General features: G+C 26.2%; 1 protein-coding gene across 1 annotated transcript; it reads right to left on the minus strand.

The window, feature by feature from the left end:
• Positions 1–4,987: 4,987 nt before the first annotated feature.
• On the minus strand, positions 4,988–6,725 carry LOC145833289 (equilibrative nucleobase transporter 1-like). The gene is made up of 2 exons (XM_082940476.1): positions 6,121–6,725; positions 4,988–5,834 (listed from the first exon to the last, which is right to left on the minus strand). The coding sequence occupies exons 1-2, from the start codon at positions 6,723–6,725 to the stop codon at positions 4,988–4,990; spliced, it is 1,452 nt and encodes a 483-aa protein (XP_082796602.1).
• Between the last annotated feature and the right edge of the window lie 5,653 nt (positions 6,726–12,378).

Consider the following 12,378-nt stretch of genomic DNA (forward strand, 5'->3'; position numbering starts at 1 on the left):
GGCCGCATTATACCTTTTGCGGGCCGCCGTTTACCGACACCTGTTCTACACGATCATTTTATAAAAAACTTTAATTGATACGTAACTACCAGTATGATACTTTATGGATTCAAAAAACGACTTAGTATGCTAAACTTAGGTCTAGTCATTCGTTGAAAAAATAGTTTTACTCATTATTGAATCAATTTCACTACAGTATTTATTTTTTAGTTACATACTTTTATAGCTGAACCTCATGAAGTTAATATTTTAACCATTTTAGAATTTTTAAGTAACTTCAAACTTTAAAGTGTTACTTAAAATTGTTTGAGTAGATAACCTGTTGAAACTTTTCTAAAAACAATATTCTGTTACTTTAATTATTGTTGTTTTTTGTTGCTTATTAGACAGTAAGTAAAATTAGTAAGCAATAAGTATAAGTTTAGTTTTTCTGTCAACTAGTAAAACGTTTAACAAATAATTATAAGTTTTAATTACTATCAACAATATAACTAATTTAAACTTAATCTGAAATTTTAACTTTCTGTGACGATTTTTTGCACCTTTAACTGAGTGTTATTAGTAAAAACTCTTTCAATCAAATAATATTTATTCTTAGTAATTTAACTTAATTACAAAATATTTTAAAATATAAATCTTTTTTTGTTCTTTATATAACAATATTAAGAAAATTTGAAGCAAAGTATTAAAGTTTAATTTCAAAATCGCGACTATAAAATATTACATTACAGGTTACCTATCTATAAGTAAACATTTCACTTATGTACTGCAAATTTTTGTTTAGCCGGAGTTGTATTTCAAAGATTTGTTAAAAAAAGGAAGTTTTAGTTTAGATAGATGACTCGGAATTTTCAAGAACTTTGCAGTTTCATATGAAATTACAATATATTTAAACTTAAATTTTAATACACAAGTTGTTTTCAAAAGTAAACTTTTTAAAACACAAGCAATTGTTTTTAAACAACACCAAGCGATGTATATAACAAGCAAGCATGTTTTCTCAAACTTCACCGAGATTTTAATATTTCGAAAACACTCTTGGTGCTAACGAAGCTGTTGTTTATTTTAAAAAGGTTTAGACGAAGTGCGTTTAAACAAGCACAGAAAAAAATTTGTTCTGCTCAGACAACTTTTAAACTTCGAGTAACCTCGCGTTATTGTCGGTTCTTCACCGTGAAAGACCATTATGATAAGTCGATAAAAGCCGTTGTTCGAATGCCATTGAAAAATTGTTATGGTTGACGGGGCAAATCAAAACAACTACTGTGCGCCTGCACACGAGCTTCCTAAACAAATTAGTTTTATTTTTATACTCAAACTTTATTTACTTTGTATGAAAGTCGTGGGTGAATGTGAGCTCCCGCTACTGATTTTAAATTTATTAATTTTCAGGTCATATGAAAGACTATGAGTTTTTTTTTTATTGTTATTAAAACAAAGGTTATAGATTATCGGTTGAAAAAACACGTTTTAATATGTTTTAGTTTACTATTTTTTTAAGAAACTTTTTTATTTTTCAAAATTATATTTATATTTTTCTGTTAACTTATCTAAATCGTTTTATTTTTGTAATTTTAAGTATGAATAATTAGTATTTAATTTTAGTTAATAATGTAAACTATACAATACCATTTACACCACGTTTTTCACACGTGATTTTATAAAAAATAAACAAGGTTTTCTACAAACTATTTACTGAACTAAAATTATGCATACTCAAATAGAAAGAATTTTAAAGCTTTTCAACTTAAAAATCTTCAAAATTTAGCTTAAGCTATACAAGTTCAATAAATAGTAACTTAATTTTATAATTTTGAGGGAAACAACCAAACATTTTCAAAACTTTTGTTAGTTTTTTTTGGTGTAAAAATCTTATTAAAAAGACTGTTTTATATTTATAGTAATTTCAAAAACTTTTGAAACTTAGTAACACCAGTATATCTGAAAAAACGTTGATGTAAATAGAAGATTGATCATACCACTTAAATAATCAAACTACAAGCTTTCGGTAGACTGAACCCAGGTTTCGTCTACTAAAGGCTTGTGGTCTGATGATCGAAGTGGTATTACCAAATCTTTTTTAACTTGAGCTTGTCTCACGGCATACGAAAGTCCAGGCTTAGGCTTTGTATACTTTCGCAGATGTCTTTTTTTTTGATTATATTACTTATCATTATCATAATACTTTAACACGAAATTTAGACTTAAACAAAAACAAGAAAAAAAATTGAAAAGAAAGTTATAAAGTATAAGTACATAATGTTTATAAGTTTTTATGTCAAGCTATATTTAAAAGCACACAGCTAATCTTTTAAAGATTATTAGCTAGATAAATGGTAGGTCAAAATATTTTCTATTATAAAAAAAAATAATACTTGATGCTGTAGCCTTGAAAACTTATTCAACTGTACGTCGATTCAAAATTTGATGACCATGTAGTTCTTAGCAGTCACAATCAAATGTTAAATTTTAAATTATTATTCTATTTATTTGTAAAACTTGTAGTAGCTAGCTAATAACTATAGTACTTGTAGACTTAAACCAAAAATTCCATTTACAACCGAAGTTGTACTAATTGGGGCGAGATCATTTAAAGGGGTTTTGCTTAAACGAAGTTAGATGACATTCAAGTTAAAGAACTAACTCTGAGAACAAAAACAATCTATAGATATCTTAACGAAAGTTCACATATTTATTTTTTTACCGTTTTGAAAAGACTTTTCAAATTTAAGTTTAATAAGTTTAATTTAAATTGAAATTTTATTTGTTCGTTGTTTTGCAACAAAAAAAAGAGTAGAGGTAATTAACATTTTGCACTTTAAGTTAAAGCTTGGAAACCTTTTCAGATTATGAAAATGCAGCTAAAAGAAACTATATACACTTTACAATGAAACGTTAAAATGTACAGTGTAAATTTTACATTAACAAAGAACAATTTTCAGCTAAGTCTAGTTGTGCTAGAATAAAAAGGTCTATAATGCTTGTTCTTTTAACTCATGTCAAAATTTCTTTTTTTCTTTTAAAAATTATTCATTTAGATCTAAAATATGGTAATACACAAAAAGTATAAAATTGATAGTAGATTATACAGTTATAAATTTTACGTAGTTTGCTTACTTTAAAATTACTATTAAAAACAACCTTTGCTATTTAAATAAAATACAATATAACTATTGAAAAGTTGATCTAGTTAATTAATCAAAACTTGTTATATTTTATAAAAAGTTTTTTTTTCCCACCACTATGGCAATATAAACATTTTAGCTTTTTTAGGCTCTAAAGACTTTTTCTACATTTATCGTTGAAATTATTAACGTAATATACCTGCTTAATGACTATTGTTAATGTGTGATTAATATTGTTTCTGAGAAATACATGTAGTTGTTCTTATGCATTAAAATTGTGTTGTTTAGATCAGTACAAACTTTAGGAGCTTATCACATTAAAAAAAAAATTCTTACCTATTTGTTTCGTTACGACTTTATATTTAAAAATATATAAATAGGGGTAGCTGTCAAATTTGCACGAGCGCCAAAATTGCACAAAAATACTTTTGCACGAAGACACTTTTGCACGAGGGGATAAAATTGCACGATGATACTTTTGCACGAAGGGTAACTTTTGCATGAAGACACTTTTGCACGAGGAAAATTTTGCACGGAGACATTTTTGCACGAGTTAAATTTTTTTAATTTTTGTTTTTATTATCTTATTAATTTATTTTTTTCTTTTTTATTTAGTTTTTTTTTACTTCCACTGTTACCCCTAACCCTTTCCCTCAGTCGCTAACTTAAGTTTTTTTTTTTACTATCATCGTTTTTACTATCATCGTTACCCCTGACTCTTACCCTTGGTCAGTAACTTTTTTTTTTTTTTTTTTTTTTATGAATTTATCTTTTTTTTTTTCTGTTTCTTTTTACTCTCGTGCAAAATTGTCTTCGTGCAATTTTGTTCCCTCGTGCAATTTTGTGCCCTCGTGCAAATTTGTCTTTGTGCAAAAGTATCTTCGTGCAATTTAGTCCCCTCGTGCACTTTAGTAACCTCGTGCAATTTTTTTTCATGCAAGTTTGACCCGTTCCTATAAAAAGATCTCTTAACATTAAAAAGAAATTTGTCAGCTTTAATGATTTTTTACGAAGTATTTAAACATTAACATAAAAATTTTATAAATAATGTCATTGGTGTTATTAAGTTCAATTATTCTCGTTTAGTTTATATTTTCTTTATTTTATATAATTACTTTTAAGGTATAGTACTGATCGCTAGAACATATATTTTGTTAGAATTATAAATCTAAAAAATAAGTGCTCAAAAAGAGATTAATGTACAAGGAAATTTCAGCTCGATACTTTTAATATTTGACTTTTTTAAATCGTCCAAACTGTAGATGTTGTCCAACTACTTGAAACTCAATTTTATTTTTTTTATATAGTACATTAAAACTTTGTTCAAAACAAATAAGACTTATAAATTTTTACATCAACTTTAAACATTTATACAATGCTTAAATTTGAAACCTTTATGTGTAAAATCAGTTTTGTTTGTACAAGTTAATCTTTATTCTATGTAATTCTTTACGTAAAATATATATTATCAAAAAAACACTCAATTAGCACCTATAACAGTTAAAAAATATGAATAAATGCTACTAGAACTATAAGACATATAAAAAAGTTGAGTAAACCAAAATATGTTTTGTTATTAAATATGTATTTTATATGAAGTTACTTTGTTGATTATCAGTAAAAACTTTCAGGTATTTTAAATATATTTGGTAAGTAAATAAAACTATGGACCACAAAATTGTAAAGTTTGCTTTTCTTTAAACGTTAGGTTTGAAAATTTGTTAAATTGTGCAAAAATATAATAAATTTCTTTTGTAAAAAGAGGTCTTTGTATTTTCAAACCTATAACTACTTATTAAAAAAAACTTGCAAGTTACTTAATCTCCAATTCTATATAAAAGCTTAATTTTTATAAGTAAAATCTACTTTCTTTTGAAAAACAAGTAAACTGGGTGCACAAATGTTAGAAAACAAACAAAAACAAATAAAATATTTGCTTGCCTAAAACAGCTTTGCAAGTTATAAGTAACATAGCTGTTTATTGGCAAAAGCAGCAACAAAAACAAGCTGGCTATGGACTGATTGATTCCGAAGAGCGTTCCAAAGTGCTCCGAAGGATACGAAACAGCGATGAAGTTCGAGTTACCCGCGTACATGAACGATCTGAACACCACTTGCAAAATGAACGAAACGTATTGCACTTCAACGTTGGGAACTGCGACGAAAATCGAAAAGAGAACACCCAAACTGCAAGTGGCGAAATTGGCACAAGCTAAAGCTCTGTTTCTCGCGCGGTCTGACTCGTGGTGTTTTTTAAAATATTTGGTTGATTTGTCAACTATGATTCCGATCAATGGAGCGCTGAAGAACGCGCCAAAGTTGCTGAAGCCGAATATGATCATGTAAAAGTCAATGTCGTCAAAAGAAACACCCTTATTTCCGCAAACACTTTTGTTCGTGTTGACGTAATTCATAAGGTTTTCAGGAACTGTCGACAGGTAGAAATTGTTACGTAACTGCAACAAAGTGAAATGTAAAACGCCCAGCCAGTAGCTGAAATCTTTTAAGCAACTCGAGAAGCTTTCCTTAGGCTTTTCTGGTGCTGTTTGTATTTTGACACTTGCACTTTCGACATCGGAACTTGATTCATCCGTTGAAAGTTTGGGTTTTTTTAGATAGTGTAATATTCCGTAATCATAACTTCCGCTGTTTGTATCTTTTTTAGGAATTGGAAAGGGAATAGATTTTGTCGGCATCAGAAAAAATGACCTAGGAAAAATATTTAGTTAGGTGTAAAAAATTGTAAAATTTATTATCAGTATACTTTTAATTTTTAACCTGATAATGTACTATAAAATATTTAGCAAAAAACATAATAAACTCATTTTGTTTAAACACTAAAAAAAATGCGTGTTTTATTTTTAGTTTGTATGTATATTTGAAAGTAAAGTATTCTAACTTAAAATATTTAAGTATGTTTCGACTGCATTTATTCTTGTTGTAAATTTAATCAAACAAGCCATATTTCGTTTAAAAAAGTTTAAAAAAAACAAACCTAAACAACTGGTACGCTGTCAACGAAGAATAAACCAGGAAAATAGACTTCAACGAATACCCACCGTCATACGCTAGTTTAATGAACAGGCAAACTACAGACGACGAGTCAAGACTGCCACTTATCAGCGCAATGATCGATGACCTGTGCTTTGGAAACAAGTTTCCGGTCTGAAAGTTTGTCACTAAAAACAATATTCCTCCGACGCAAATACAAATCATGGCTATGTATACAAGAAAAGACTGTTCGACTATGGCGAAAGCTAGTACTAAACAACCGGCTAGAAATAAAGCGGAAGCGAGAAGTCTAGTCGCTAAAGTGCCAAACTTGTCAAAAATCAATCCGTTTGGTAATATCGAACATCCCAACAGCAGAGAAGCTACTGTGTACACTTTGTTAAAACTTGCTTCTTGAGCGTTTTTCGCTTCAGTTATACATTTTACATAGTCTGCCCCATCTACACCGTTGCAGCCCGACGAATCGTAGAAAAATTTTTCCTTTTGAAGCACGAGTCTGAGGTTGGACCAGCCAAAAATGATTCCTGCTCCAGTCAAGCATTCGAGCACGCCAGTAAAAACAGAAGTAAAGTACTTAAGCTTTCCCATTGCTGAAATTACTACGTTAAAATAAATTTGAAGAATGTATTATAAATACTGTTGATCAGTTTTTTAAAAGTGTCAACAAACTTACTATAATTTATAGATAAATATCAAGAAACGATGCAGTTTATCCGTTTAGTAAATAAGTTTCGGAAACTTTACTTAAGATTTTTTAAAAACTACAACAACATTCTATAGAAGACAGTGGGCTTAAAAGGGGGTCAAGCAACCATTGACTTATTTAGTGACTAGAAAATCAAACAAAAAGTTACACATAACTAAATATGTCTTGCTATTTAAAACTAGTTTTATGATTCAAGTATTTTAAAAGTTGTATAAACTAAAATCAAAACGGTTTTTTATGTTTTTCTCTTCAAGAATTACTATAAGTTCTTCATAAATGTTGTCAAAAATGACGACTTACATAAAATACACGAAAATACCAGCAACAATTATTCATAACTACTTGTTTCACCATTTATCTTAAGCTATAGCGTTTATAGAAAAACAAGATTAGCTATTTGAAAAATCACACTTTTTTACTTCTATTTTAAATTGAAATCTAAAAAAACGTACATAGGCTTAAAAACGTTTCTTTTAAAAACTTTTAAAAAAGTTTTGTGCTTAGGAGTAAAATTAATTAAAGCTTTTTAGACTCCCAATAATATATGCTCTAAACCTAGCAAAAATACCAGGCGAGGCTATATGACTTTGAATATACCCTTAAACTACCTTAAAACACCCTTGGTTTTCAAATAAAAAATCAAACAAGTTCAAAATTAATATTAAGGTTGAAAAAATATATAAAAAAGAACAATTCATTTCAAGTTGTATATAACTTATAGCTTTTTTTTCAATTCTCAAGACTGTTTAAATTCAATTTTTTTATGAAATTCAAAATTAAACATTAGTCATTTTTACACAATTTGAAGTGCATATTTTTCTTAAAACAGCTAAAAATGTCTAAACTTTGAGTACAGAAAAAACGAAAAAAAACATAAAAAAAATGAAAATTAAATTCAAAAAGGCAGTTAACAGTCAGTACTTATTAGGCCTATCAAAACTAATGGTTAAAAATTATTTACACAGCATGATTAGAATAAGTGAGGTTCTTTCAAACTTCACGCACTAATAAATTTTAGAGCAAAGCAACTAATCAAGCGATACTATCTTCAATAAGTAAATGAAGCTATATTGATTAATAATACAATATAATGAAGTATTGTATAATCAAACTAAAATAGTATAAAATTAGTTAAAACTAAAAATCGCAAATTAAAAATACTTGAATGCTGTTTAGAAGTATACTAAACTCCAACTACAAGCTTAAACTTTTCATCATGAAAACTGTTCTATTTGAACAGTGTAAAACTTTTATATAGTTTCTAAACAGAGAAAAAAAATTCTCAATGAGTTTTTGCTAAAGTTCTATGTCCACTTTCGTTTTTAATCACGTTTGCTATTAAATTTACGTGAACGAAAAAAGTAATGGCTGTTTGTTTTATTTTCTTGCATAAATTAGTTTTGTTTAATTTACGAATAACAGTTATGCTGAGGTGCGTAGGGTGGAGCATAAGAACACATGATTCACTTAAAAAATAAATTAACTTCTTATAATACTTTTAATTGTTGAGATTATCATGTTTTTTACCAACTTTTGTTTACGTTTTTATTTTTGAATTTTTAGTGTTTTTATCATACTAAACTAGTTTTAAAAAGAATAAATATAAGATTTTTTTTAATACTTTAATTTCCTCTAACACCTTAACAAAAATATCACGTTTCGCCACTGTCCTATAGCATAGTTTTTTTTTTTAATTTTTAACAAAACGTTAATTATTAATTCTTTTTTTAATTATTGCAAGAGAACTAACTAATTCAACGATATCGTTCAACTTTTCTAAAGTTTTTATAGCACAAATAAATTTAATATTTTAAGTTAGTTTTTTAAAAACAAAACTTTACGCTTTTAACTAAAAAAAGTACATACTTTAACAAATAAATGAAAAACTAAAAACAATAAAATCTTCTAGTTTGTAAAACAATTTTAATAAGCTATATTTATTATTTAGAGAAACGCTTATAAACTATCTTTAGTACTAAAAAAAATTAAAGTTTTAATTCAGTTATTCAAACACATTAAAAAACAGTTAGTATACCTTGTAAAAAACTATGGTTCTAATTACAGTAAGTTCGTAAAAACCTTGACCAAATGTAAGTGGAAAGTTATAAAGCTTTGTTTATGGTAATGTAATCCGTAGGACTTAACATTCTTCTATTTTTGAAAATATATAATGTTGTAAAAGGTATTTTAAATATTATGATAAACGCATATTACAGTTTCTACACAAAAATAAAATTAACACCTTCAGTTTTTAATAAATAAAAACGAAATCAATAGTTTAAAAAAGTCATTTAATTTATAGCAGCTATAAAGTTTTATGCTTATTTTTTATGTTTTTATCTAATTTTATTTTTCATATTAATTTGTTAAAAGTTATAACCTGAACTTTTAAAGTACAATTTTAATTTGAATCTAGCATTTACTTTCTAAATATTAACTTAATTACACGCTTTGAGTTCTTACAAACCTTACAAATAAACATTAAACTTTCCTTAAGATACTAAAAAAATATATAGAAAACAAAAATATTACTATTAAATATTCGGGCAGTAGACCTGGTGCATGAAAAAAAATTTAGCTGTCGAGCTACAAAGCACTCGTTTACTTTTATATTTTCTATCCTTTTTATGCTATAAAATTTTAAAACTGTATACAAATATCTAAACCTAGAAATTGAGTTATAAACAATGTAAGCACAAACAGAATACTATTTATTCTATTGAAAAGGGAAAAAAAGTTTAAATATTGCAAGTTGTTTTTTGAATTAGTTAATCTATACAATAACTCAAGTATGATATTATTTAAGAACAAATAAATCAAAAGTTTAAACAATTTACTTAAACTAAGAAAAAAAGTAAACACTGTAAAAATACTTATATTAGCTTATACTTGTTAGTTTTGTACTTAACAGTTTAAGGATTTGTTTTTGGTCTGTCATAAGATTAAAAACAATATATACTTAATAATATACTATAATGATATATAATATCTAATATACTTAAGTATGAAAATTACACTAAAACTTTATTTTGTGTAGAATTTACTTAAAAAACAACTAAATAGTTACAAGCAGTGGCGACGCGTGGTAGGGGGAAAAGAAAGTTTATAAGTGTTTAGACAACCCCTAATTTAAATTTAATAAATAATAATTTAGAAAGATGAAAACAATACAGTTTAAACAAATGTTAATTTGAAAAATAATAGTTTTATTTGTTTTATAATACTATTTTTTAAGCTGTGCATCTGCTCCAATTGTGTATCCAGGTCTATGAATTTTGAGCAGTTTTTCGTTTTTGTTCAATAAACCACAATGCTCCACCCTGGTTTTGAGGTTAAGTAATTTCTAAACTTCTACAAAATTCTTGATGTAAAAAGGATACAATTTCTTAGTTTACATGAATCTATAACTTATAATATGTTGTTTAGCTTTTATAACTTTTTAAGGATTTTTTATAATTTATGCAAAAGTGTAATATCTACAACTTAACAATTTTTATGTATTAAGCTTGTAAAAGTTGACTTTTACAAACATTATAACTTACTAACTAAACTTTCATTAGTATTAGTATTACAGTTAATTTAACGTTTTTTATTTGGTCTTGTTAAAGATTTTTTGTTCAAATTCTTTAAAGAGTGTAGAAAAGGGAAAAAGTTGTCGAAAATAAAATTTCAAATTAATATATACAAATTTCGACATTCCGAAAATGAAAGTGTTGGGATAAAATACTAGGTCGGATAAATGTTAAATAATTATTAATTTTGCCACAAAAGACGAATTTTGGTCAAAATGGAAAGTTTTTTCGACCAAAATAAGCATGGAAATTTTGTATTTTGATATTAAAAAATATTTTATTAGCTGTGTTTGTGCTTTTTTATCTGGAAAGAGAAACAAAATTATTAAATTATCTTTGTGAAGGCAATATTTAAATTTTCAACTGAAAATTTTCACTTAAGTTAGCTTACATACCTATACGAATTTTACTTCTAGTATGTAAAAAAAGTTTGTTCAAAACTGCTCAAAAACCTCGATTCATTATGATTATTCCTCTAAAAAGTAAACTTTTTTACGAAAAAAAACCTGTAAAAGATGATTTGAGGTTCAATGAGGAAAAAAGATTAAAGTTAAACATTGAAGTAAACAATTTTTTCTTTTGACAACATGAAAATAGTGTTAAAAGTGTAAGCTTTCAGCGAAAACCTCAAATAGTTGCTACAATCCGACTAAAAATTTATTGTGTATGCTTATTTAAAACTACACAAAGTTTAAGTCCATTTTTAAATAGTTTGAATTTAGTTTACATCGTTAGAAAAATTCTGGAAATAGTGTTATGTAAAAAATGTATATTGCTTTTTTTATCAGTGAGAATTTACAATAAATTCATGTTTGTTTTCTGTTGGTCAGTTATTTTTGTTTGCTTTTGTAAGTACAATTAACTTAAATATAATTGTTTTTCTTCAGTATTACAACATAATATTTTTAAGTTTTTTGTGACAAATAAATGTATTTGATTGATTCCTTTAACTATTTTTAATAAATCGAAAATTATTATTATTATTAATAACAAAAAAAATCTAAACTGTGTTGTTTTTTTTCAAACTCATATTAGCAAATAATATTGTACTAAAAAAATGTAACCTTTAGTTGATTAGTTCTTACGCATAATGTTACTGCAAAACTACTTCACAATTAAATTATCGCTACTTAATAAACATAAGACTTTACTTTTACTACTTCATCACAGTTCAAAGCACAGAAAACACACTGAACAGTTATAGCTGATTTAATTTATTTTAACACGGAATAACACGGAAACAAATATATCAACTATGTTTGTTTGTAATCATTAAATGCTTTATAATTTCTAACCTTTGAAAATATGTTATAGTAAAAATGATTTACTTGTTTAATTATTTCTTGTGCTACTTTATGATAACCAAAAATATATTGTACAAACATCAATTTAAGAAGTTGCTACTTATCTCCGTTAGTGACTAACTTTACTCAAAACTAACAGTAAAGTTAAACTTTAAAAAACATGTAAAACTTTACTTAAAGTTAACTTTTTGCTTGTTTAATAATAAATACTAATGTTGTTTTTATTTCTAAAAGCAAAATAATGCGTATTTTTGTCAAATAAAGAAAGTTTTTGTTTATAGTTTGTACGGTAATAAACTAATAAATTAAAAATCAAAACTTTAATGACAATTTTTTTGACTTTGAAAAATAATCAAAATACTATTAAGGTCGATTTTGAAAAATTAATTACTCTTTTTTACGTGTCAATTACTTGACGAAAAATTAAAAATCTGTCAAATCACAAACTGCTGCTTTAAATTAATCGCTTTAAATTAAATCCTTCAGATAAACTCTTGAAACTTCATCTATTTTTTATAAGAGCAGAGTAGTTTTAAAAACATTACAAAAATTGAAGTTTATGTTCAAAAGTAAAACTATTTTAAACTTTTTTTAATACAGAATGTTCTTAAATATGATTCATATAATAAAAGTCGTTTAATAAAATAAATATAGTTTTA

The sequence above is a fragment of the Thalia democratica genome, chromosome 4 (assembly GCF_965202585.1).
Source record: "Thalia democratica chromosome 4, ktThaDemo2.hap1.1, whole genome shotgun sequence".
NCBI classification, from domain to species: Eukaryota; Metazoa; Chordata; class Thaliacea; order Salpida; family Salpidae; genus Thalia; species Thalia democratica.

What these genes read in the sequence shown, in the direction of transcription:
- LOC145833289 (XM_082940476.1), bottom strand. Translation starts at nt 6,725, where the DNA reads ATGGGAAAGCTTAAGTACTTTACTTCTGTTTTTACTGGCGTGCTCGAA. An exon ending in ACAGCGTACCAGTTGTTTAG is followed by an intron (nt 5,835 to 6,120) that starts GTTTGTTTTTTT and finishes TATTTTTCCTAG; the next exon opens with GTCATTTTTTCTGATGCCGA.